The sequence below is a fragment of the Podarcis filfolensis genome (genome assembly GCF_964270895.1).
Source record: "Podarcis filfolensis genome assembly, chromosome: 5".
NCBI lineage: Eukaryota > Metazoa > Chordata > Lepidosauria > Squamata > Lacertidae > Podarcis > Podarcis filfolensis.
In genome coordinates this window covers 34,907,492-34,933,514 of record NC_139608.1, presented here as the reverse complement: position 1 = coordinate 34,933,514, position 26,023 = coordinate 34,907,492, and the positions used below count along the sequence as shown (strand labels likewise).

At 42.6% G+C, this 26,023-nt stretch overlaps 1 protein-coding gene and 1 long non-coding RNA gene across 11 annotated transcripts in view; one reads left to right on the top strand and one right to left on the bottom strand.

The window, feature by feature from the left end:
- ANKMY1 (ankyrin repeat and MYND domain containing 1) overlaps window positions 1-26,023 on the top strand; it is a 45,071-nt gene that overhangs the window by 1,861 nt on the left and 17,187 nt on the right. For 2 of the 10 annotated variants that reach the window (XM_083613719.1, XM_083613722.1), the window contains exons 2-11: window positions 4,386-4,512; window positions 9,447-9,765; window positions 11,416-11,562; window positions 12,499-12,968; window positions 14,208-14,424; window positions 16,630-16,794; window positions 18,760-19,139; window positions 20,349-20,520; window positions 22,351-22,503; window positions 23,313-23,459. In XM_083613719.1, coding sequence (XP_083469845.1) covers window positions 4,409-4,512; window positions 9,447-9,765; window positions 11,416-11,562; window positions 12,499-12,968; window positions 14,208-14,424; window positions 16,630-16,794; window positions 18,760-19,139; window positions 20,349-20,520; window positions 22,351-22,503; window positions 23,313-23,459 — 2,274 coding nt within the window. In that variant the 5' untranslated portion in view covers window positions 4,386-4,408. Of the gene's footprint in view, window positions 1-4,385; window positions 4,715-7,038; window positions 7,172-9,446; window positions 9,766-10,330; window positions 10,434-11,415; window positions 11,563-12,498; window positions 12,969-14,207; window positions 14,425-16,629; window positions 16,795-18,759; window positions 19,140-20,348; window positions 20,521-22,350; window positions 22,504-23,312; window positions 23,460-26,023 lie in introns of those variants that run through there. The other 8 variants (XM_083613721.1, XM_083613724.1, XM_083613725.1 and 5 more) reach the window with 6 other exon arrangements.
- Window positions 4,725-9,581, bottom strand: LOC310762653. Its single transcript, XR_014548109.1, has 3 exons — window positions 9,455-9,581; window positions 6,552-7,180; window positions 4,725-5,615 (listed from the first exon to the last, which is right to left on the bottom strand). It is a non-coding gene; the product is annotated as an uncharacterized lncRNA (long non-coding RNA).

The following is a 26,023-nucleotide window of genomic DNA, read 5'->3' as shown; positions in this document are numbered from 1 at the left end:
TTTTGACTATATGTGATTTTGGCTTTAGGAGCGATCCCCAGAATGCAACCCCAGAGGGCTTGTCTTTTTTTTTTTAAATGATATTTATTCAAAGTTTCATGAATACATAAGTATGAAAAAAGAAAAAAAAACAGAAAAATACAGCAAAAAAATAAGATAAAAAGAAAAACAAAAAAAGAAGAAAAAATACAAATCTCAAATTACATCTTTTCATTTGCTTATTTCTTGAACCTCCTCACACCTCCCTTTTTGTATTCTAATTTAATTCATTATTCCAGCAAATTCTTCCCATATTTCTCAATTTTAATTTAAATAATTTATCTTAACAATCTATCTTATTTATTAATTCAACATATCTTTTCCATCTTTTAATATATTCTGTTATTCAATTTACCTTAATTTCTTTAACCTTATCTTGTCTTAAAAACCTAAAAATTTCAAAATTTAAACCATATTCATACATAACTCCTTAAATCTTTTTTACTAAAGCCAATTTAGTTCCTTTCCAGCATGTTCCCTGATATTTCATTAATGTTGCACTAATTCCAAAAATAAGAAGAAATTTTTCTTGATATCTCTAATTTTTATCCAACGTCCCTTCTTCCTGGTCTTGGGTTATGTCAGTCCTTTCTGACCATTACATCCAGTCCATCAATCTGGTGATCTTATGTCCGAGGCCCTTAAGTCTCTTCTAGGCCCCTTCTGCAGATTTTCTTGTTCTTGTTTGTGCTTGCGCACTTCTTTGTCTTTTTTTTTTATAAAATATTTATTGAAATTTTCAAAAAGTTTAAAGAAAAACAAAACACATACAAAAAAAAGAAGAAAAAAACCAAGAACAAACATATTCCTTTCAATAACATTTTTCCTTGACTTCCCCACATCTCCTCTTCTTGTATTCCAATTCAATTTTTAGTTCAACAAGTTCCTGTCCCCAAATTTTACCTTATTATATTTAAATCCTTTTTGCTTAACCAATTTTAACATAAATCTCAATCTTGATACATCAAGTCTTATTCTTAATACCTTTTTCTAAAGTCGACCCCAATTCCATTTCACGATTTCCCCATTTTAATCTAAAATAGCAAAACAGATTATTTACAAGAAAGAAAAAAAAGAATATATGTATACCGCCTTTGGATACCCAAAACCCCACTCCCCGCTTTTCCCGGTTTCAATCTCCAACCAATGTCCATCAGTCCATCTGGTATAAGCCTGGTGATCTCACATCCGAGGCCCTTAAGTCCCTCTCCTTTCCTCTCTGCCGGTTTTTTTGATAGTCCTTTATGTTAAACGCCAGATCTCGGAGAAGCTCTGTCCCCATAAGGTCCATACTTCTTCCTGCCAGGCCACCATATTTAAAATTGTAATCCAAATCTTGTTTTTTACTTCTTTTAAGTCCAAATGTCCCAGAAACTCCTGCTTCCACTTTAGTCAAATTTGTCTTTCCCTTTAAGTCCATCTTTACAGGCCTCTGGTCTGCCAGGTCTCCATATTTATGATTGTAATCCAAATCTTGTTTTTTGCTTCTTTCTTTAATCCTCTGCTGCATTATAGCTCCTCCTTCCTTTCCCTCTAAGTTGTCATATGTAGCTTCTTCAAATTTCTCACATTCCTTTTCTTGTTCAGCTGCAAGAGTTTTTAGCTCAAGGGCACAGTCCTTTTGTTCTGGTACAGAGACTTGAGTCAAGTCCCTTCCAATTTCCATAGGTTTGTTTGCTTTTTCATTCAATATTATGACATTTTTAGCCAAAACAATGCTTTGTTCATGAAGTTTTCCCAGGCTACGAAATATCTTCTCAAGTGCCGTCTGTATTTTTCCACTTACAGCCATTCTGTAATGTCCCAGAGCCCCCTCTAGGGGAGTACTGGTTACTTAGTATACCTTCCAGTTGTAAATCCAAAAGTCCTTTATTTTCCTTGATTTTCGACAATTTGTTACCTAAATGTAACAAATATGACCAGCCGAGGCAATAGAAACAAAGTTCTCTCTCTTTTTTTTCCCCCTCTCAGCTTTGACAGCTAATTTGACAGCTGTCAAAGTCTTTTAAATCTCTCCAACAGGCTCCCTCGCGGATCGCTCCCAGGTCCTGGGGGAGGGGTAACAATCCACTTTCAGAATTAATTCTTATCCTCCAGCACATTCACTTATACTGCCAAAACGTGAAATTAGTTACTTTTGACTTCCCACGAAGAAGATGTTCTTTTCAACCTTAGTTATCTAGTCCTTGCTTTAAAATGTTTACAAAAGGGGGAGATGGACTTCCTCTTTGCGCCTTCCCCGCTCGTGCCAAATCAAAAAAGGTGATTTTTTAATATCCAATTTCCGTAATACTCACGGGTTGTTACTTTTAGTCCGAATTTCAAAGGAAGAAGTCAGCACTCTCCAACCATGGCATGCGGCTTCGCTTCGCGGAGACGGGTAAACAGCTCTCAGCTCCGCGCCGCTCACCCCCGGTATGTTCCGGAGCCTTTAAAAAGGCTTCTTTGCAGTGGGGGGGGGACGCAAATGGAGCCCGCCGAGCCTTCAGTTCACAGGCTTCCCCGCCTGTGATTTTTTTCGGGTCCCCGCTTCGCCGTAGCGGTAGAACCCTGGCTCCACGAAGCAGATTTCCTCCGGAGATCGGAGGAAATCCGCCATTACAGTTGCTGGCGCTGACCGGAAGTCCCGCACTTCTTTGTCTTTCGCTGGTTTCTTTCGTAATTTCTCCCCTTTCTCCTTGGGGAGTGGGTCTCCGGAGGATTCCATCCGGTAGTAATTTCCATTTTCCTTCATCAGACTAGCCCATTCCCCACAGTCCCACTCCCCGTCATCCTCTTTGTAATCCAAAAAGTAGTTATCCAGAAGATAGTTGTCCACCTGTTTCATAGTCCCATTAGAGTTAAGAGCTTCCTTGACTCCAAGAACTTCCAGACACTCTCCAAGTTCAATCTTCCAGTGCAGTGGCTTTTGCTCCTGCAGGACTTTGGATCTCTCCATTTGTGTTGTTTGAGGTGTAATCGCAGCCTCTTCCTTCCTCATCTGCCCTTGGACTTGCCCTGTCAAACCAGATTCCTGAATTGGTCGCTGTATAGCTTCTTTATCCTTATTTCCTGTTAAATCATATTCACTGGCTACAGCATTCATCAGGTCCAACTTTTCATTCATCAAGTTCATTTTCTCATGCAGCTGCTCCAGCAAAACATTTGTCATGCCAAGGGCAGATACCAAACCTTCCTTCCAACACATTTCTGTTCAAGGTCAAACGGCTGGTCCCACGATCCCAATCTCACAGCTGTAAGGTCTCCAAGTAAGCTGCAACAACAAACTGAAAGGCTCCCTCTAGGGGACACAATTTCTATTTATATCCATTTTTAAAATGTATCCAACAAAGGAGATTACTTTCGGTTTTCAAATACTTTGTTTCTTTAAAATGCAGAAATGCAGAAAGTAGCGTTGAAGTTAATTTGTTTCTCTCTCTTTTTGTTTTAACTATCTGTCAAAATGCTCCACTTTCAATCAATAGACGTCTCAAACAATTTCTGTCCAGACACCCCGACCCCAGGTTTGGGACAATGGAAACTTAAATTCTTTTACTCTCCTCCTGCAGGATTAAACAGTCAAATTCCCCCCCCCCCTTTTCTCCTGCTTCCAAGGGGGTTTTATTGGTTGTGGATGCAGGAAATTTCCAACTTTAAAACAGTTTTCCAGGCTGTTAGATTGCAAGGTCTTTGCTTCAGTCTATATACAAAAAGCGGGAGGCGGACTTCCTGTTTAAACCTTCCCGCTTCGTTGCCTAATTCACAAATTTTACAGATTTCTTAATCCAATTTTCCGTTTTTACTCACGGGTACTTGGTTTAGAGTCCAATTGTCATCAGGAAAAAGTCAGCGCTCTCCGGCGATGGCTGTGCGGCTTCCCTCCGTGGAAATAGCAATCGGTTCGCAGCACCGCGCTGCTCACCCCACTTCACTCCGGAGCCCCGAAAAGGGGTTTCCTCGCGAGTAGGGGAGGCGCTCTTGGTGCTCTGCCGAACCCCACGTTCCCAGGCTTCTCCGCCTGGGATTTCTAGCGGGTCCCTGCCTTCGCCGCGACGGGAAGACCCAATTTCCACAGAGCCCGTTCCTCCAGTCGGAGGAACTCCGCCATTCGTCGTTGGCGCTAACCCGGAAGTCCCCCAGAGGGCTTATCCAGATGTTACTTTACTCTCTTGTCAAATGAGGGCTGGGAGAGCATTGCACAAAAGAAGTACAAAAGGATTTTTTGCAATGGTCAATAGGCACACTAAGCATACTTATTTCCAAGTAAGTCACTTTGAAATCAGTGGAACTCCCAAATGTGAGTTTAGGGTTAGATCACCTCAGTTTGGTAAATTAACATTAGTGACGCTTTCTGATCATGATTCCAGAGTGAACAAAGAGGAAGTAGGAGATGGCATCCCAAGAGAAGACGAAGGGGAAGATGAAACTGAAAATGAGGCAGAATCTGCACTTGGTTATGATGATGATGAAGAAGAAACTGAATACTGATACTGAGTAAGAGCAAGGACCAAGCAATTTTAAGGGAGAGGCTTTTCTCCGCTTTGAATAACAGCAGAACTCATAACCGTTCAAATTATATAATGACTCAGAGATGTGCGAGTTGACATTTACAGCTTTAAAGACAAACATCCTTCTTTAAAAAGGATATGTGTGGAATTCTCTTTCAAGTGAGATTGGACAGGCCGTATCCCTACAAGTCCGTAAGCAGCTCTTTTAAATGAAATTGTTAACTGTTGTTTTACATAATGACTAACCAGGCTGTAGAAATTTGTGGTTCTGATTTCTATTATTTTATTGTGATTTGTGGTCATGCTGGGCTTTTGTTTAAAGGTGCTGAATAATTTTCTGTTACTGATTGCTTTATAGAGTTTTAAATTATCTGTTTATATATTGCTACTGCATATTCTTTAACTGAGATACAGCTGAATGCATTAAAAAAGTCCTCAACCTGTTAGGGGCCAGGAGCAAATTTAGAAATTTTTCATGGGCACCACAAAATAGCCATTTAACAGAACAAATGCTGGTGAGGTTCGGACACACATCCAATCTCCAAAAATTAGGCAAAATATCCAAGACTCCTCAAAGTAAATAAAACGCTAACAAAAAAGCAGGAACATCTCCCTCCAAAATAAGCAATGTCTGCAACAAACAACCCCACCAAAACAAAATTTCATAGGGGCCTTGGCAGATTCTGAGGTCAAGGAAGAGGTGGGGCAACTCTGGGTAAACCAAGGGTTCTTTGGCAGTTTACATAGTGATTTGTAAGCTTGTTCACAAATGGCCATTGGAATGGGCTTTAATTTTGCATCCTGACTTGCAAACATCAGAATATAGCTATGCAAGTAGCTTGCCATCTGTGACCATTTGGAAACAACCAGTGCATTCTGATGCCTATTCTGTATCATTTGTTTCCGCATTTCCACAATCAACTGAAGCATTTCCCACCTTTGATTGGCACTTCCAAGTTGGTTACTGTGATATTCCATTTTCATATACTGGCTGGACTGAAAGTTGGGAAATAGTTATCTGTATTCCAGTGCAGAAGGTGTAAATACGTTCTGGAAAGGAAAAAAAGAACCAGCAGCTTCAGGAAATGGCTGCAGGAAGAACAGGACAGCCTTGCTGAACAAAAAACAAAAAGACAGGATGACTTGCCTATAGATGTATGTCACAGTACAGAAACCACCTGGCAAGGTAGCTCACACAGCCTATTAGAGAGTCACAATAACATGACAAGGCTCAAATGCAATATGATGATAGCCAGCATCACAGGCAATATATCTGAATACCAGTTGCTTGGAAATCACAAGTGGCGAGCTTGCCATTACATTACTCAGTCCTGCATGTGGACTTCTCAACGGCATCTGGCTGGCCGCTGTGACTAGGCTGGACTAGACTGGCCTTTGGCCTGATCTAGAGTATGGCTCTTCTTAGGTTATCAAGCAGTTACAAATGATGGCAAGCAGGAACGCATTACATGAAGGATCATCTATCTAAAGGGGCCATATCAATTTGACTTGGGCTTTTTATGCCAAGGATTCAGAGAATGAGTTCTCTATTAGTAGGCATCTTCAGTGCTTTTTTCTGGGGGGGACACAGGGGTACGCATACCCCTAAACATTTTGTGAACCTAATGGGAGAAGAAACTACAAATTTAAAACTTTTTAGTTTCTTCTCTAGCGTGCTGAATCGACAGTTCCATTGCTACCCCTGATGACAGCCTTTTGTCCATTTACTGTATTTATTTTCCCTGATTTGAACTATAAAATGGTGATTTTCTTGAGTCAAAATGAGAGTACCCCTAAACATTTATTTATTGTAGAAAAGCACTGGGTATCTGAAGAAGTGTGCATGCACACGAAAGCTCATACCAAGGACAAACTTAGTTGGTCTCTAAGATGCTACTGGAAGGATTTTTTTTATTTTGTTTCGACTGGGCATCTTTGTTACCGCTGCTGCAGGGAAAAAAAAGATGCACCCAATATTTTCAAATTTCAGTCTAGATCCGATTATAATTACATACCATTGTGAACCAACAAGGCGTGACTGAATGTAGATTAATTTTCTGCTGAAGGTGACACCTGATCACCAAAGAGCGGTGAAAGCAACGAAGAAGGACACATGTGCCTGCCATCCTTCATTGCATAGAATAAATATTTTTATTCTTAGTTTGTTCACTGTTGTGAGAAACACGGGATATAGGAATACAGTACCAAAGAAGTCTTTCCTCCAGGGAAAGGAATCAGGGAGAATTGGCGTGGGGTGGTGGTGGTGGGAGGGCAGGGACGTCACGTGACAATTCAACACCTGGGCAGGAAAGTCACCTCAGGGATCAAAGGGCCCGCGGCAGTTGGGCCCAAGGAGGCCGCGCCTGCGCCTGCGCCAACCCCCCCTCGGTTTCTATGGGAACAGGGAGGCGGCGCTGCCCAAACGGGAGAGAGGGGTTGGCGGGAGTCGGTCGGCACCTGCGTAGCGGACCAGACGCGCGTCGCCTTTTCCGTTGAGGGGCAGCCACTCTCCGGCCACCTGGGGTCTATTACGTTGCGCCCTCGGCCCTTCTGCGGATCCGGCGGGTTCAGCCAGAGCTAGAGCCTCCTCTCTCTGGGCGTCCAGGCCGAATGGAGGCTGCCGGGGGCGCCGCTGCGGCTCCTGGGTGGGTGCCCTGGCCGCCTTCGGGGGCTTCTCATAGCCGGGGCTTCTGCTTACTTGGAGGGTGGGTGAGTTGGGGGGAAAGAGGTTTCTTGTCCTCGGGAGACCTCTGGCGGAAGCCCAGGCGCGTCACAATCCCCCTGCGTGGCTGCAGGTGTGCACGCGTGGGGAAAGTTACGTGTGAACGGTGGAGCTGGGCTGCGTGTGCGAAGGCATAAACGGACACGCGGCCATTCTGGCACGTGGTGGGTGGGTGCATATAGATGGGTGAAAACTGGTGGAATTTGTGAGGGTTTCTTCTTCTCTCCTACCTTGGTGTGTTTTTATTGTTTTACTTTTAAGTGTAAGCATTTAAAAATGACGCAAGTTATTGATTTTAGATTTCGTTAACCACTTTAGGAAAACTGCTTACTGTTGGGAGTGAATACCACATAAAAACGTAATGTGGTTGGACAGGTGCAAAGGGTATATATGTCCCCAATGCTTTTTTTCCTAAAAAAAATATTTAGGGGTACTTTCATTTTGACTCAAGAAAATCACCATTTTATAGTCCAAATCTGGAAAAATAAATACAGTAAATTGACAAAAGTACAAAGATTCACAAAATGTTTAGGGGTGTGCGTACCCCTGCATACCCCCAGAAAAAAACACTGTGTGTACCATTTGGCCATATCTGCGTCTACAGAATTCTAGAGTTGGAAGTAACCACAAGGATCATCTAGATTCTAGTCTAATCCCCTGCAATGCCGGAAGCAAGAGTGCCTGGGGAAACCCAGACTGATGGGCGAGGTATAAATAGTAATAGTAATAATAATAATAATGAATAATTAACGTGGGGCTCAAACCCACAACCCTGAGATTAAGAGTCTCATGCTCTACCAACTGATGGAGGATTTAAAGCTAGCAGCTTGGTGGGTGCCATAAAGTACATTGATTTATGATGGTTGCTTCCCACAGTGCATAAAATGTGTCCTCAGTGTTTGTTTAGAGTCAGAATCAGGAGCATACTAATGTTGCCTATGGCAGATGAAGAATGCACCTGTGCAAGGGGTACTGAAAAGTTTTATGCAGAACTAGCTCTGAGGCTTGAAGTGTGATGCTTAATGTACTGTAAACTTTTAAAAAATCTTGTGACAGGTAAAACCAAAATCACTGGAGTGTGGTGTGCCATATACAAGCACATTGATTTATCTGTCTATCGTAATTAACAGGTTTCTCTGGCAGCCCCGGCCAATCTCTTTAGGGGAACATATTGTAGATAGATGGGGTGGGGGTGGAGAATGTTTGTGTTTGTTTCTCTGTATGGGAAATACTTGACATATTTTACGTGATTTAAGTGCCATGAAATAGTGAAGGTGGTATCGGTATGGGGAATTTTCTTCTGTGGGGTGAACTCTCTTATGTACCACTTGAGTTTGATGGGTGGCAAAGGGCAGACATGATCTTTCTATAGAGTCAGGCATCTAGATATAGTCACTAGATTCTGCATTAAGATTCTGCTGGCTCTTTTCATTTGGTTGCTGTGGTATGGCTGTTTGTATTAAACATTCCTGTAGATAGGTAAAGGTAAAGGGACCCCTGACCATTAGGTCCAGTCGTGACTGACTCTGGGGTTGCGGTGCTCATCTCGCTTTATTGGTCGGGGGAGCCAGCGTACAGCATGACGTAGAAGCATGACGAAGCTGCTTCTAGAGAACCAGAGCAGTGCACAGAAACACTGTTTACCTTCCTGCCGGAGCGGTACCTATTTATCTATTTGCACTTTGACGTGCTTTCGAGCTGCTAGGTTGGCAGGAGCAGGGCAATGGGAGCTCACCCCATCGTGGGGATTTGAACCGCTGACCTTCTGATCGGCAAGTCCTAGGCTCTGTGGTTTAACCCACAGTGCCACCCGCGTATTTCGTTAAATTACTAGGATGCACACTTTCTTAAAATTATCTTAACATCATTTCTTTTTAAAATTGTTGTAAGCCTCAGACAGACTAAAAACCTTTCAGAGGTGCAATATTGACCCTGCGTTCATCATCTGAGGCCCTCCTTTGTGTGCCTCCTTCATCATCAAGAGGTGTGGAGGATGGCAACATGAGAGCGGGCCTTTTTTGCGGTGGCTCCCTGTTTGTGGAATGCTCTCTGCAGGGAGGCTCAACTGGTACCACCTTCACATATCCTTAGGCTCTGGGCGAAAACGTATCTCTTTCACCAGGTCTTTGGTTGATTAATGTTCTGTGTCCTCAGTTTGGTAATTTAACATTAGCGACTCTTTCTAATAATGATTTCAGAGTGAAACCAAAAAAAAAGAGAAGACGTGGCATGTCAAGGGATGTTGAACTGGAAGATGAAACTGAGCATGAGCCAGAATCTGCACTTGATTATGATGGTGATGAAGAAGAGGAAGAAGAGGAAGAAGAAGAAGAGGCTGAAGATTATGAGGAAGAAAGTGAACAGCAATATTTATTATATTGTGAAGAAGACATGAACAACAACAAGCTTGAAACTAAAGTTGGTGTACAAGAGTGGCCTGATGGTTCTCGCTATAGAGGAGAATTTGCATTGGATCTAAAACTTGGGTATGGAGAATTTGCGTGGGACAATGGTGAGGTAAACCGGCTTAATATTAAAATGTTGCAATGTATGTTCTTGCATCTAAAACGTTGCTATTCTTATATATAATGATGATGATAAACAAAACTAGCCAAGGTAAGTTTTTATATCGGAATCCTATCTGTTTAATGTTTGTTTAATAGCATGATCTAGGCATGTTTACGTAGATGTAAATCCCATTAGTTTATGCAAACCTTATTCTGTTTATCTGGATGTAAGCCTCATTGGAATCAATAGGATTTATTTCTAAATAGACAAGGTTAGGATTGCAGCCTAAAAAATGCATGCACCTTGAAAGGCAGTGTGACTTCTTTTCCATAGGAAATAACAACTTTAATAAAATATTAATTTCTTGTTTATTACTAAAACTTGATATTAGGTGCAACTGCAGCCTATAGTCTAACATTTTAACTGCGGTTCACAAAACGTACTATTGGAAGCAGGTTTAGTCATGTTAGTTTCAAGTCTAAACGGTAAATGTTCAATAAATAAGATACATAGTTCAACCAGCATCTAATGCCAAGCTATGCACAGTTTGAAGATGGTTATAATTTCTTCTCAGTCTCCTCTTTTCCAGGCTAAACATACCCAGTTCCCTCTACTGTTCCTCATAAGGCTTGGTTTCCAGACCCTTTCTAATGTATTTAGATGCAGTTATCATTTTTGTGAGTAATTCATGTTTGTTTAATTAAAATACTGTATGTACTATCGCAAGGCAGCACAGAAAGCACAAGGGGAAGATAGTTATTTTTTAAAATACAAGTCATTCTCCTGGCTTCCAGATGACCTAGCTGCTACAGTGGTTTGTTCTTGCTGCTACTTGCAACTACAAGGGTATAGATATGGAATACAGTAGGTCCACAGGTTACACGGGGGTTACGTTCCAGGGATTATGCCTACAGCCAAAATTGTGTATAGTCAAAACCCACTGGGATCAGTGGCAGATGCAACTTCCAAAGTCATGTTTCCTGGAACCCTACCTCCTTTCTGCCCCCTTCCTATTTATTTATTTATTTTGCCGTACGCGTAAAGCTGAATACGCACAAGTTAAATGTGTGCAAGTTGCGGTCTTCCTATAGTCACAAATGTGTAGATTACTAAATAGTTCAGGTCTGCTGCTTTCAAATAAAATGTCATGTGTTCTGTTTATTCCTTTTGTCAAGTAGATCACTCTGACTTCCTTGTTTACACTCAGTAATGCTTGCTAAGGCAAAATTTAATAAGTATATCTCTGTCATAGTTGAGTGTATACTCTTACCCAGTTTTTCTGATTTGAAATGAAAGTAATTCACCCTAATAAATCTGATATTAATGAAATTTTCCAAGACTGTAAATCCTGGATTGAGCAGGGATACTAACTTTGTTTGAACTTTTATCCTCCATATATTCCATTTTTATTAAATGTTGTAATTCTCAATATGTTTCTGTGCAGTCATTTCCTCAGGATGAAGCCAAGTGGAATAAGCCTCCCTGACTTGGAAATGAATGCTACCATGCTTAAACTGTATTGAAAATACTAGTTAAATCCTTCTTTTTTTCTTTCCATAATATTCTTCATGAGAGTTGTGTGATACATACTTGCAGTCGGTTGTAACTGCCACTGTACTTCACCTGCTCTCCCCTAACTTTCTTTCTGTTTTATTGCAGAGATATGTGGGGCAGTTTTATAAAGATCACCGTCATGGCAAAGGGGTTTACTTCTGGCCTGATGGCTCCAAATTTATAGGGTCATTTTATCTTAGCCGTAAAGAAGGCTATGGTATCATGGAGTTTAATGATGGAAGAAAATTTCAGGTAATAAAAAGTATTTCTAATTATCATAGTGCTGTTTGATAGGTATGATGTGAAGTTCAAGTAATTGCAGAAAACTTCTGTGTTTGAATGTTTCAGAGTTAGTACAAATTTGCTCATTTTAAAATTAGAAAATGAATGCACTTCAAAGCTAGTTAGTGTCCTGTGCGCAACAAAAAAAGCAACATAGGACATATTGCTTCTATCTGTTTGCACAGAATTTAGAAAATGTGTAAGGAAGTGATAGATACCAGGTAATAGCAGCTGGATAAGGTGTGGATTTTGCAAACTTTTGTGTATAAAAGCAAACTAAAATGGAAAAGTATATTTCAAAAAGCGCTCTGAAGCAGTTTACTAAGGAGATTCCCCCCCCCCCCCGTGCATACTTAAGGGGTCTATGCCAGATGTACCTAGTAAGAGGAGCGGATGTAGAATTTCAGCTCTTGGAATTCACTAAAAAATCTGGTGCTTGAATTCTGATTAAAGTGTGTGTTTATAACCGTTTCTATACTCTTATTGAGCATTGTTAAATATAATATATATAATCCCTTGAAGTTTTTTTAGTATAAAGCAATATATGTCTAATAAATCAAATTACACAAGATTGCATGAAACCTGTTGGCAAAGGGCAGTATACAAATTTAATAAGCAACAATAATGATGATGTAAAATCAGATACAGTCTTAATTTCTGCATCTTTTTCATGGATCCTACCTTTTTTGTTTCAAGCATTGCTTTTCAGAAAAATTCAGTGCTAATAATAAAATTAATCCAAATCCTGCTGGTAAAGAATGGGTGAGAATGTTTTTAGGCACTTGACAGGATCATGCCGCTAATTGTTTTTGGTGAGATGAGATTATTGCAAGTTGAATTAAACTGTGTGAATTCTGTTTGTGGTTCTCTCTTGCATCTTCTGTTCTCGTTTTTTCCTGCCGAAAGGGGCTTTACAAGGGGGATGAGCGGTTTGGACCAGGAATTGAAACCCATCCAGATGATAGTCAAGACATTGGATTGTGGCATCGAAATCATATAATTAAACTATGTACGGAAATACCTGGATATTTCACTCTTGCGGATTTCCCAGAACTTAGTGTCTATTTTGATGCTGAGACCAGCAGAGAGTATATTTCAGAGGATACGCATAAGTTTTGGGATCTGAATGAGGAGAAGGACCCATTTTTCTACCACTACAAGCGTCTTCTTTTAGATGATGATAGCTACACATTGCCTGAAAACCTGTACATATACTCAATTGATGCGGATAATCTTCCTCATACTAAGACCTTCCTGAAAGACTTTGATTGCCAGTATTTTAAGGAAAAGAAACGGTTGGCTTATGAAAAACTATGGCCTATAACCAATATAACACCTTTCTTGGTCAAGATGCAGAAACACATCTATAGATATAGGTAAGTGGTAATGTGAGAAAAAGACGAGATGATAGCTATACATTTGATAGTGCTGCTGAAGTCCCATTTCTTACTGCTGTTTCTTCTTTTCAACCGGATGCAGTTCAGCTTGTGTGACTTTTAAAAATTTATACCACTTTTGCTGTAGTCATGTCAATCGTTGCTGAATTGCAATGAAGCCCCAACACATGCCAAAAGGTCCATGAACATTCATTGTTGCATTCATTTCCTTTCCCTTGTTATTACTGGTGGCACTGCTTGTTGGGCACTACTAGTTTTCTTAGTAGTGTGGGAGTTGGTTGGGGTGGCCTTGAGCCAATCTTGTCTCCCCTTTATCAAACCTTTCTCTTCCATCCCCCAATAGCCCTTTCACCATTTCCTTGGGGGTGGGATTGAAAGGAGGGACATGGAAAGAGACATATGCAAGTTGGAAATCGTTGGAATAATAAGAATAACAACAATAAATTTTATTATTTATACCCTGCCCATCTGGCTGGCTTTCCCCAGCCACTCTGGGTGGCTTACAGTACATATAAAAAATTGTAAAACATCAGACATTAAACATTTCCTGATACAGGGCTGCCTTCAGATGTCTTCTAAAAGTCAGATAGTTGTTTATTTCCTTGACATCTGATGGGAGGGTCTTCCACTGGGCAGGTGCCACTACCGAGAAGGCCCTCTGCATGTTATTCATGGTCTTTGTGTGGTGTGACCCTGTCTCTGTTTATCAAACTGCCCAAGGAGCTGTTGCAAGAAGGGAGGAGCAGAAGCCTAGCTACTGCAGGGAGGGTTAGCCTGTGCCGGGGACATGCCACTTCAGACTAAACATGGATGCTTACATGACTGATTGCTTTTCATATAAGACAAAAAAAAAACCCCTCCACATAGTTTTCTATCATATTGGGGAGAAGGCTAAATTGAAAACCCTCCCACTTGTCTAATAATAGTCACAACAACAACCTAGTTTTGTATACAGAGGGAATATTTTTGTATGGGAGAGCATTCGGTCCTACAATAACTCACCACACATGCACATATATGGGCAGTCTGAGGTAGTACAGCCAAGATACAGGTTTATCACCTCAATGAGAAGCTAGGCCAGTGATATGTACACACAGGTGAGGAAAGGGAAAACTCCATCCCATCACTCCAAATAGTTTTTTGGAAGGTCAGAACTGATGAGAATAGAAATACTTAAATGGTCTATCTAGCTTTTTCATTTTTTTTGTTCATTTTTAGGCATTACCAGAAGGACGTGGACTGGGATGTTAATTTCATTTTGGAAGGCTACCGGAATGGCTTTGGAGAGAAAGGTCCCAAAGAGCTTGCTGGTGAAGAGCTGATTAAGAAGGCAGCCGAAGGAAACTATAATAGAGTTGATGAGATTCTGATGGACAACCTGGCCCCCCCAGATATAGCAGATGTACATGGATATACTGCCCTTGCTGCTGCTGCTGTGAGACTGCATACTGTATCTTACTATGTTATGCTCTGTTAAGGCAAAATAGGCTTGGTTTTGTTTTGTATTCCGTGCTGTGACATAATTCCTCTTTTTTAATGTACCGTAATAGCTATGAGTAGCAGTTGTGAACATGAACAGAAAGTTAAGGGAAAATCCCCAATTGAGGAATATGAAACCTTACCTGTAGTACCGTATTTTTCGCTCTATAACACGCACCTGACCATAACACGCACGTAGTTTTTAGAGGAGGAAAACAAGGAAAAAATATTCTAAACGAAACAGTGGATGTATGATTTTTGTGGTTCATGCTGTGGCCAGACATGTGATCTGACGGTGAGTTTGGGGTAGCCCAATGCAAAAATCCTGAGGATCCATGTGGATCCATGCTTTGTAACCACGTTTTTGCGCCATTGCAGCCCCATGAAACAGTGGGTGCGTGTGTTTTTTGGTGCAGGCTGTAGCCATGGATATGCTATGTGATCTGATGGTGAATTTGGGGTGACCTAGTGCAAAAATCCTGAGGATCCATGTGGATCCGTGCTTTGTAACCACGTTTTAAGTGGGGAGGGAAGGAAAAGAACTCAAGGGACAAGGAGCACGCGTGGGGTGTGTGGAGAAGGATGCTGCTAATAATGCAGGAGAGGCTCCTCTCTGGCTTTGCTCCTTTAGAACAAGCAGGCTCTGCGTCTCTCCCTCCTCCCCGGCAAGGAAACCATGATAGTAACCACTCTGAGACAAATCAAGAAAAATTGCGACCAACACTCTCCCCCAACAAGCGCAGTGAGGTCAAAACACACACACACGCAGAGAGAGAACTGGCCCTAAAGTCACAGGGGTGCTGGGGGAGTGAACGGGAAGCAAGAAAAGGAGAAGGAGCCCTCACACACACAGAGACACACAGAGTGTCGATTCTAAAGTCGCAGGGGCGCAGGGAGAGTGAACGGAAGCAAGAGAAGGAGAAGGAGCCCTCACACAGACACAGACACACAGAGTGTCAATTCTAAAGTCGCAGGGGCGCAGGGAGAGCGCAGGGGCGCAGGGAGAGTGAACGGGAAGCAAGAGAAGGAGAAGGAGCCCTCTCTCTCACACACAGAGTGTCAATTCTAAAGACGGAGGGAGAGCGCAGGGGCGCAGGGAGAGTGAACGGGAAGCAAGAGAAGGAGAAGGAGCCCTCTCTCACACACAGACACACACAGTGTCAATTCTAAAGTCGCAGGGGCGCAGGGAGAGTGAACGGAAGCAAGAGAAGGAGAAGGAGCCCTCACACAGACACAGACACACAGAGTGTCAATTCTAAAGTCGCAGGGGCGCAGGGAGAGCGCAGGGGCGCAGGGAGAGTGAACGGGAAGCAAGAGAAGGAGAAGGAGCCCTCTCTCACACACACAGAGTGTCAATTCTAAAGACGGAGGGAGAGCGCAGGGGCGCAGGGAGAGTGAACGGGAAGCAAGAGAAGGAGAAGGAGCCCTCTCTCACACACAGACACACACAGTGTCAATTCTAAAGTCGCAGGGGCGCAGGGAGAGTGAACGGAAGCAAGAGAAGGAGAAGGAGCCCTCTCTCACACACACAGACACACAGAGTGTCAATCCTAAAGTCGGAGGGAGAGCGCAGGGGCGCAGGGAGAGTGAACGGGAAGCAGGAGGAGGAGAACGATAGCTCAAGCACACACACACACAGCCCCTACAGTGGCTAATCCAAAATCGGACAGCAAAAAACTGCAGGCAGGGACAGAGAGCATGGGGTTGTTTTAAAGCAGCCAACCCCGCTCTGCTTCTCTCCCTCCTCCCGGCTAGGCTGGCTGAAAAGCTTTGCTGCTACTTAGCAGCTCAGTGGGGAGGAGAGAGGAACATAGAGGACGGGGTTGTTTTAAAGCAGCCAACCCCGCTCTGCTTCTCTCCCTCCTCCCCGGCTCCGCTAGCTGACAGGAGCCGCTTACTGTTTCAAAGCGAGCCACGGACTGCTCACAACTGCAGCAGATTCCCCCGCCATCTGTAGGCATTCGCTCCATAACACGCACAGACATTTCCCCCTACTTTCTAGGAGGAAAAATCTGCGTGTCATGGAGCGAAAAATACGGTATATATCTACCTCCAACAAATCCACAATGTCAAACTCCATTTTTTCAAAGTAAAAATAAGTAGGCTTCTGAAAATTGTATTAATTCTGTATGAAAATAACCTAAATAGTTTTCTTGTGCAGATGAATTACCATGATGACATCATCAACCTTCTTCTTGATAATGGGGCTGATGTGAATAAATGTAGTGATGAAGGATTATCAGCTCTTTCTATGTGTGTTATTCATTATTTCCCAGAAGAATCATTTCAGCCCAACATTGCTGAAAGGAACTTCTCTCGAAGAGAGGTCAGTCCATCATAAATCTGTAAGTCTGAAATACGGTTCAGTGAAATGCCTAATAGTTTCTTCTTCTTTTACTGTTGATCCAAATTACCATATTTTTCGCTCTATAACACGCACCCGACCATAACATGCACGTAGTTTTTAGAGGAGGAAAACAAGGAAAAAAAAATTCTAAATGAAACAGTGGATGTATGATTCTTGTGGTTCATGCTGTGGCCACAGACATGTGATCTGACAGTGAGTTTGGAGTAGCCCAATGCAAAAATCCTGAGGATCCATGTGGATCCGTGCTTTGTAACCACGTTTTAAGTGGGGAGGGAAGGAAAAGCACTCAAGGGACAAGGAGCACGCGTGGGGTGTGTGGAGAAGGATGCTGCTAATAATGCAGGAGAGGGGTACAAGAGGAGAAGGCTCCTCTCCTCTCCCACTTTGCTCCTTTAAAGCAAGCAGGCTCTGCTTTTCTCCCTCCTCCCCGCTCATCCCCGGCTTAGCGAGCTGAAAAACTTTGCTGCTATGTAGCGAGCTGAGTGGGGAGGAGAGAGGGACAGAGAGCCTGCTTGCTTTAAAGGAGCCAACCGGACAGAGAGCCGCTTACACGAGCCGCTCCTCTCCTCTCCCACTTTGCTCCTTTAAAGAAGCAGGCTCTCTGTCCCTCTCTCCTCCCCACTCAGTGGCTCTTCTCCCGCTTTGCTGTTTCAAAGCGATCCACGGAGGAGGGAAGGAAGGGGAACCATGGATCCTCTGCTCACAACTGCAGCAGATCCCCCCCCGCCACCCATAGGCATTCGCTCCATAACACGCACAGACATTTCCCCTTACTTTCTAGGAGGAAAAAAGTGAGTGTTATGGTGCAAAAAATACGGTAATTTCATTTACTAGAAATAACCTAACTACTCTCTCAAAGCTACAAGGCAGAGCGGCCTGAAGCCTTCTTTGCATTGCAGTCCAGAGATGATGAGGTGGAGTGAAATGAATTGCTCCAGAGTTGTGATCTTAAAGAAGATGTTGGGTCATGATGTGATAACTATGCCTTGTATGGCATTGTGCTTCTAGAGTAGTCTATTGTAATGTGTACTATGTAGGGTTGCTCATGAAGAGGATTCAAGTACAACCAATACACATTTTGAAGTCCTGACATTTATTAACAATGATAAAAATAAGGTTTGAAATCTCTCTTATTGGACATTTTGCCCCTCCTGTATGTTGTGTGTATAGGAGCAAGCTCATTTGTATCTGTTAAAGAGTTGAATAGCAGTCCTTGCCACTTACGACAACTGGATATATTTGTCCCTTACAAGTTGCCATTCATAATGAAGTGAGTCTAAACTCTAAAACATAGTCCAAAGGCATGTAATGCAGCAGACTTGCTGAAGTTAGACAGTTCTGAGTAGAGCTGGAGCATTTGTACACTACTTTGAGTTTCATGGAAGAAAGTTGGTGTTATGTACTGAAGTTCTCACCCTGGGCCAGCAGGGGGATGCTGTAGATAGTTGTGCAAATGAAGGATCGAAAGTGACGTTCAGTGATTGGATAGTTTGTATGCAAATGAAGGATCGAAAGTGACGTTCAGTGATTGGATAGTTTTAGAAAATGGCAACAGTTACATTGTTCTGGAGCTCTATATAAGCAGGCTGACTGAGCTCCTCAGTTCTGTTCCAGCGTACAAATAAAGAGCTGCTTTGGAAGAATCGCTGTGTTGTCTGATATGTTCACCCACAACTTAACAGTTGGTGTATAAATGAAACAAATAAGAGATATGTTGTGTATTTGACAAATTCTTTCTGTAAAATTCTTTAGAAGAGTAACATACGTCAACTTTCTCGCTATTTTCTTTGACAACCTAATGGTATGAATTTGTCTGTCTGTGTATGTTAACAATGCAGTTTTTTATGTTGGGGTGCAGCAATCTGGTTTTGGAAAGAATATCCCCCATCCCCCCGCTTTTTTTTTTTTTTTTGCTTGATATAGGTGATGGAAGAAATGCCAGAAGAAATATCTCCAGGATCTATGCCATTTTCGCAGTCGGAGTCATCTCCGCCGAGTACAGAATTGAAAGGATCCTCTTCTGCCAGCCATGCATCACCAGAAGCACCGTCGAGCTCTGCTGAAAAGTCAGAACGTGGTACATATGTTAAGTCATCTGAGGAATCGGAGAGCAGCGCTGTGGAAAAGAGCTCTGAGACAAATTGTGGCATTTACAATTTCAAGATTCAGGTTTCAGTAGAAGCCATGCAGCGCGGTGCAGCTGCTCTTAGTGAACACATGTTAAAAGTGCCATACTTCGCTGACTGCGAAGGGCTCGTTCAGCAGGAAGGCACTCTGGGAAGAATGGCAGCATCAATAACAGAGTAAGTGACTATAGAAGAACACAGGGCAGCCTGCTGAAGCCAATGACCATACTAATATTGCTGCTAGGGTGGTCCCAGTTGGGCTCTGCTCAGTATGGATAGCTTCTGTGTATAACTTCCCTGATTTTGCAGTGAAGAGTTTATCAGAAGGAAGGTTAGAGGGCATCATATGGTACCTCTGAAAAATGATCTGAAATGGTGCAGTTTGCTTGCTGCATTGGTATTGAGTGATGGTATACAGTGGTACCATGGTTTATGAACTTAATCCATTCCGGAAGTCCGTTCTTAAACCAAAGCGTTCTTAAACCAAGGCACGATTTTCCATAGAAAGTAATGCAAATTGGATTAATCCGTTCTAGACATTTAAAAACAACCCCTAAAGCAGCAATTTAACATGAATTTTACTATCTAATGAGACCATTGATCCATAAAATGAAAGCAATAAACCAGGCTGCAATCTGTTACCCAGTATAAAGTGGGCCACAGGAAAGCAGAAAACACAAAGCAAAGCACAACAAAGGCCAGGCTGGGATTCCAAAAGGTTCTCTCCTCATGCTCCTTGCAGTTTCTTGGCTGGGAGGGGAAACGGGTGAAGGTGGCGGTGGCGAGATAATAAAATCTGGAGGGTTTTTGCAGGCAAGGCACGCATCTCCCGGCGGCTTCAGCATGCCTTATGCAAACACCCTCCCTCCAAAAAACCACCACCACCAAACCCCCAACACCTTAAAACTCTACCCGGGAAAGTGATGGCCAAGCAGTGGGCGAAAGTAGAAACTGGGACTTCTGCATGCATAAAGCCCACCCTGGGGGAGGCAGCCCTGATTCGGAGCGGCTCCGGATTGCATTCCTATAAATCAGGACTGGGGTGGGTGGGTGAGGAGGAAAGCAGGGAGAGGGGATTCCGGCAGAAAGGACAGACCCCGGCAGAAAGGACAGACCCACCGACTGCAATTCGCTTGCTACCTGCGCCACGAGTGGCACCAGCGTCTGCTCCATGGAGCGCGAGCGGATCTGCAGCGGATTTGCATGGTAAGAGAAGGCCAGAGATGATGCAAGGCTGGGATTGATTACAGCAATGATATATTTGTAGCTGTTTGCATCACTTGCAGAACAGCTACAGTTCTACCACCCTCACCTTCAGGTTTAGCAACACTGCACTTATCAAAGTTTTCAACAATTAATGGGGTTCTGTTTTCTGCTGGTTTTTAGACACGCAAAGAGACTGGCTACTATCAAGCTGTTGCTCAGGAGAGGTGCAGATCCCAATATGTGCAGAATCCCTATGTATGTCCTCTTCTTTGCTGTTAAAGCTGCAGATCCAGATGCAGTGAGATTTCTTTTAGAAGCTGGAGCAAGGACTGATATACGACTTCCGACCAGAGTAGGGAAACCTTATTTGTGTGTGATAATTCTCATTAAAGAAGAGAGACTAGAATTTAAGTTAGTGATTGGACTGATGGCATAAATGCTCTTGTATGAGTTTTGGTGTCTTATGCAAGTGTACGGCTGGGGACGTGGGTGGCACTGTGGGTAAAACCTCAGTGCCTAGGACTTGCCGATCGTATGGTCAGTGGTTCGAATCCCCGCGGTAGGGTGAGCTCCCGTCTTTCGGTCCCAGCTCCTGCCCACCTAGCAGTTCGAAAGCACCCCTAAGTGCAAGTAGATAAATAGGTACCACTTTATAGCGGGAAGGTAAATGGCGTTTCCGTGAGCTGCGCTGGTGCTGGCTCGCCAGATGCAGCTTCGTCACGCTGGCCACGTGACCCGGAAGTGTCCCTGGACAGCGCTGGCCCCTGGCCTCTTAAGTGAGATGGGCGCACAACCCTAGAGTCGGACACGACTGGCCCATACGGGCAGGGGTACCTTTACGTTTACCTTTATGCAAGTGTACAGAACTCGGGACCCACCGCATCAAAAATAGCTCATAGTCAGCTGCAGCACACTATCCTGTTACTCTGATTCATGTGATAAATCTATTGAGCTGAACAGTGGCGTAGCGTGGGTTGTCAGCACCCGGGGCAAGGCAAGTAATTTGCGCCCCCTAACCCATGGATTTGTGCCCCCCTAACCCGTGGATTTGCACCCCCTAACCCTAACCCCCAGATGTTGCGCCCGGTGCGGCCGGCCCCCCCTGCACCCCCACGCTACGCCACTGGAGCTGAAATCCTACAAGTACAGTGGGGATTACTTCAGAGTAAACCTGTATAGTAGGCCTGTGTTGTGAGTCTGTTATTCTTAATGAGTGAAAGCTAATGCTAATCTTAACATTGCAGAGTGGGTTTTTTAAATCCTTTTGAGTTATCTGCTAACAGAAGAGGTGGGGAGGCGTTCACACACACCACGATTAATCCTGTAGCCCCCTGCATCATCTTCCAGGCTGTTCTGTATTGATCCACAACCCTCTGGAACAAATTTTCAGGGGGTTCATAGGATTGCAGCAGGAAGCGGGGAAATTGGAGAAGATTACCTCCTCTCATCTTACTTAGCAAATGCCTCCACTGGATCAGAAGATGTTCTTCAGCTTTTCTGCGAGTGGGAGGGCAGCATTGGGTTCCACCCTCTAGTTTTATCAGTGTAGAAGAAAAGTATTTTTTGCTGATTGTAACTAGTTTGCAACAATTCTCTCCTATCTCTAGACATTAGAATAGAGAGATTTTAGAGGAATTTAATGAATGTCGGTAATAATGAAAACTTAATTGGAATTTGGGGGTGTCTTGTATATGAGTTGAGTTGGACCAAGTCATCTGTATCCTCAGTTGATCTTGGTGCTAGGATGATGCACCATGTGCTGGGCATGTGCTAAATCTCTGTTTTTTCAGAACTTCAGCAAGGAACTTCCCTCCAAAAAGGGCCCAGCTAGAGGAGTGGATTTGCTGCTTTGACATAGGCTCTAAGGGACAGAGATATTTCCTTATGAACCCATCTTGCCTGGACTGGTTTTAAATTTCATACAGCCTAACCATTCCATCCAGTGGAAGGTGATTGTATTTCTGATTGCAGTTAGCAGTTATTTCTGACTGCATTTTGCTTCTTGATATGCACTCCTCAGATATTTATGCTACCTGGGAATTAGGTGTCTTCAATTTGAGCTGAAATTTTAACGGTGACATTGAATGCTAGAATGGCTCACTGTCATATTATGCTAGGAATGCACAGTAGTGAGATGTTCTGTAACTTATGATTTAATATTAAATATAGCATATTTTTTTAGCTTGGAGGCACAGCTCCTCTTCATATTGCTGCTGCTCTTCCTGGTGAAGAAGGGGTTGAAATAACAAGTTCACTACTTCATTCAGCTACAGATCCTAATGTAAGGGCAGAGGATGAGAATGATATATATGGGCCTGGTAGGACTTCATATAAGGTATGTCCGTTTAATTCCAACCTTCTTACTTATGCCAGAGAGGAGCAAGGAATTGACTTGTATCCTAAGAACTGTTCTATTTATCCTGAAACAGTACTTTTAGAAAGAAACGTTGTAGCAAATGCGGTCACAGCAACATATTCAGGAAGTGGGGGCAGTTCCAAATGTACTGTATACAGAATGCCTTGAGTCTGACTGGCTCTACTTTTCTTTTCCTGAACTTCTTAGGCAACCTACTAACATCTGCATCTAAAAGGACCCCAGGCAGCTGGGCTGGGAAAAATCTCAGCCCAAGACCTTCTAGGTCCACTGGTGGCATTGGGTTAGATCAGTGGTTCCCAAACTTTTTTTTTGGCCATGCCCCACCTAAGCATCTAAACTCCTGATTGCCCCCCACATGACATATAATTCTTATTACTCAAAAAGTGAACTCCTATTCATGTGGAGGGAAGCCTAAAAGGCCTATTAATAACTCATTCTTGAATTGCCCCCCTTAAAAATCAAAATTTCCCCCATGTGGGGCTATATGAACCAGTGGTCTGACTCAGTAAAAGGCCTATGTTAATAAGCACTGTACAGCTCATAACTGGAGAGTATGTAGAAATGCCTTTTAACTGTGTTTTCAGAATGATTAAGAAGTGCAGATTTCTGAGAGAAGCAGTGAACTTTTCATAACAGGTTATGAACTCCCACTGGGCATAGTTTAGGGAGGATAGTTCCTGTTTCACTCCGGGGAGCAGACTGTGTGTCTCTTTAAGGTGCCTGCAGCCTTCTACGCTGGTGATTTTCTTTCCCATTTCTACTTGCAGAACGAGCTTACTGAAAATATATCTATGATTAAGATGAATAATGAAATGGGACCACCCAAAAACTACTACAAAGAATGTGCCATTATCCCAGAGGAAGGTGGGAGGACTCCTCTTCATATTGCATGTGAGAGGGAAGATGATTATGAGGTAAGTGATAGCTGTGGGAATCTTTCTTCTTCAACCTGAAAGCTCTTCTTCACTAACTTGTGTAGTCTTCAGGTGTTACATTAGTAAGGAATTTATGTTTTAAAAGAAGGAATCACATATTTCCAGCTTCTTCAAACATATGGAAATGAAGGGTCTGATAATAAAACCTGAAGTCCAGTAGCTCATGCACCCCTCCTGCTGTATTAAAACTAATCCTTAGTATGTATATATGGGCAAAGATCTGCAATCGCTGTTGGCTGACCAGGAGTCTGAATTGGTTGCCCCAAAGTGAGCACATAAACCGTTTACTGTCTTTTCGTTAGACTTTAAAATTGTTTTAAATAACAGAAATGTATCATTAAACACATTCTGAAAATACAACTCAGTATACCACTTTTTCTTTTCAAATGATAAAATACTGGTTTCTTTTGTAGCATGAAACAAAACCTCACAGATCAAATAGGCTTGCTTGCATCTGCATGTTTTGAATGGTAATTACTCAGTTACAACTGTAGTGTAGTGTTGGACAAGGACCTCGGAGATCAGGGTTCAAATCCCCACTAAGCCATGAAGCTCACTGGTTGAACTTTGTCCAGCCACTGTCTCTCAGCCTAATCTACCTCACAGGGTTGTTGTGAGGATAAAATGGGGAGAAGGAGAACCATGTACCTTGAGCTCCTTGGTGGAACGGTAGGATATAAATATGATGATGATGATATGTGTTTGTGTATGTGCCTAAACACACACAGGCTGACTTGACTGAACAGCCTTAACCATTCCCTTAACCATTTTGTAACCCTTTGAAAAGTTGTTGTTGTTGTTGTTGTTTTAGATAGTTTTTAATCCGGATGGTCCCTTGCTGGAACACTTAATATTGAAGAGCTCAGATAGTTATTTACAAATCAAAATATGTGCTATAGACATCCCTTAGGCATTCTCATTGTTTCAAGGATCTTTTTGCTTTTTAAAAATATTTGATTTGGTTGTTTGAATGCTGCTTACTCTGTCTCCATTGCATGTCTCCCCAATTTACCCCCCCCCCCGCCGCAAAGATAAACATCAGATTGCTATTCATTCTGCTGCAATGATAGTTCTCCTACTCATTACATCGGGACAGGATATTATGCTTTGGGCAGTGTATCAGAACTATGGTGAGGGCAACAATGGAGCAGTCACAAGCGTTGACCGCTAGAGGCCCTTAGCAGTTCATTAAATTAAAATGCAGCATCCCCTTTCTAGTTTGGGAAAAGTCCTGAGTACTGCTTTAAGTAAAAGTTCAACATTAAGAACCAAATAGCATTTATTTTGTAGTTTGGAGGGACCAGCACAGCTAATATGAAAGATTACTGGTTAAATTCTTATCCAGCCAGCTACAAATGGGCTGTCGTATATAACTAGAGCCAATCTGGCAGTTTCTTTAGCTGGCTGCCTGCAGTCTAAGAACTGCTTACATAAGTGGTTTTCTTAGGAAGAAGGAGAAATAGAATTTGCTCTGTTTTCACATTACACAAGAAGTTTGCATAGCAAATTTGTGAGACAATTCTGCATCTGCTGTTCCTATGTAACATGAGAGGCAATCCTAGGATTGGGCTGAAAGCATGCAACAGCTTTAGAGGTCCTTCTTGCCCTTACTGTCCTTCAAATGGTGGTCTCATTGCCCATTCTGCTGCATCGCCATACAATGACAGGACCTATGGCAGGGTTAAGCCATCTAAGCCAGTCTTGGAACAGAGAGTAAGTGCAAATATGATGTTGTTATAATGGAGGCATCATCTAGCTTTGGTTACAACACTTGTCTAGACTTCTGACCGCAAATGAGACAGGGCCAAGCTAGATTTAATGTAGAAGTTACATAATGGTGGCTCTCCTGTGGATTTTTAAAAAAGTTAATAGCACTTGTGTATGTGTTTGTGGCAAATAGGTTTGACAGACGGAGAGCAGTTAATCCGTTCCACCCAAGTTATTTTCCTAATTTAAATCAATATCTAAAACTGCTATTTGAGCTAGAAGGGAAAACATACTGAGAGATCTATATGTCTCCCCCATGGGGTGAACAGTTTGGGTGCAGGATGCAATTTGAACTTTTATTCAAACTTTATTTTATTTCTGCATTGCAAGGGGTTGGACTAGATGACCCTTGGAGTCTCTTTCAACTACAATTCTATGATTTTATGAACTAGAAAGCAGCCTGGGGGAAAGAGTTGTTTCTGTTTTCCTTCAGCACTGAAGTCCTGTTCTGGATCCCTTCTCTGTCACCTGGTGGTCACTGTTATGTTTGTTTGTTTGTTTTAGGAAGATCTTTGTTTTTATCCAAACCTATTGTATAGGATCTGTTGTATAACAAAAACTCTGGGTCTTATGGCCTGCTTTAATAGAATTTTCAACTTTAAAGGGCAAAATACTCCCTTTGAGATGAAAGCAAATCGAAGATCTCTCAGTTCCAGAACTGTACAGAAAGCAATTATACATTTGGGGAGAAAGCTTTTGGAAAATCTAGTTTCCAATTTTAGACCTGAATGAATGTGAATAGTTTTGACACTTCTTAAGTCTCCCTCTTTTCCTCT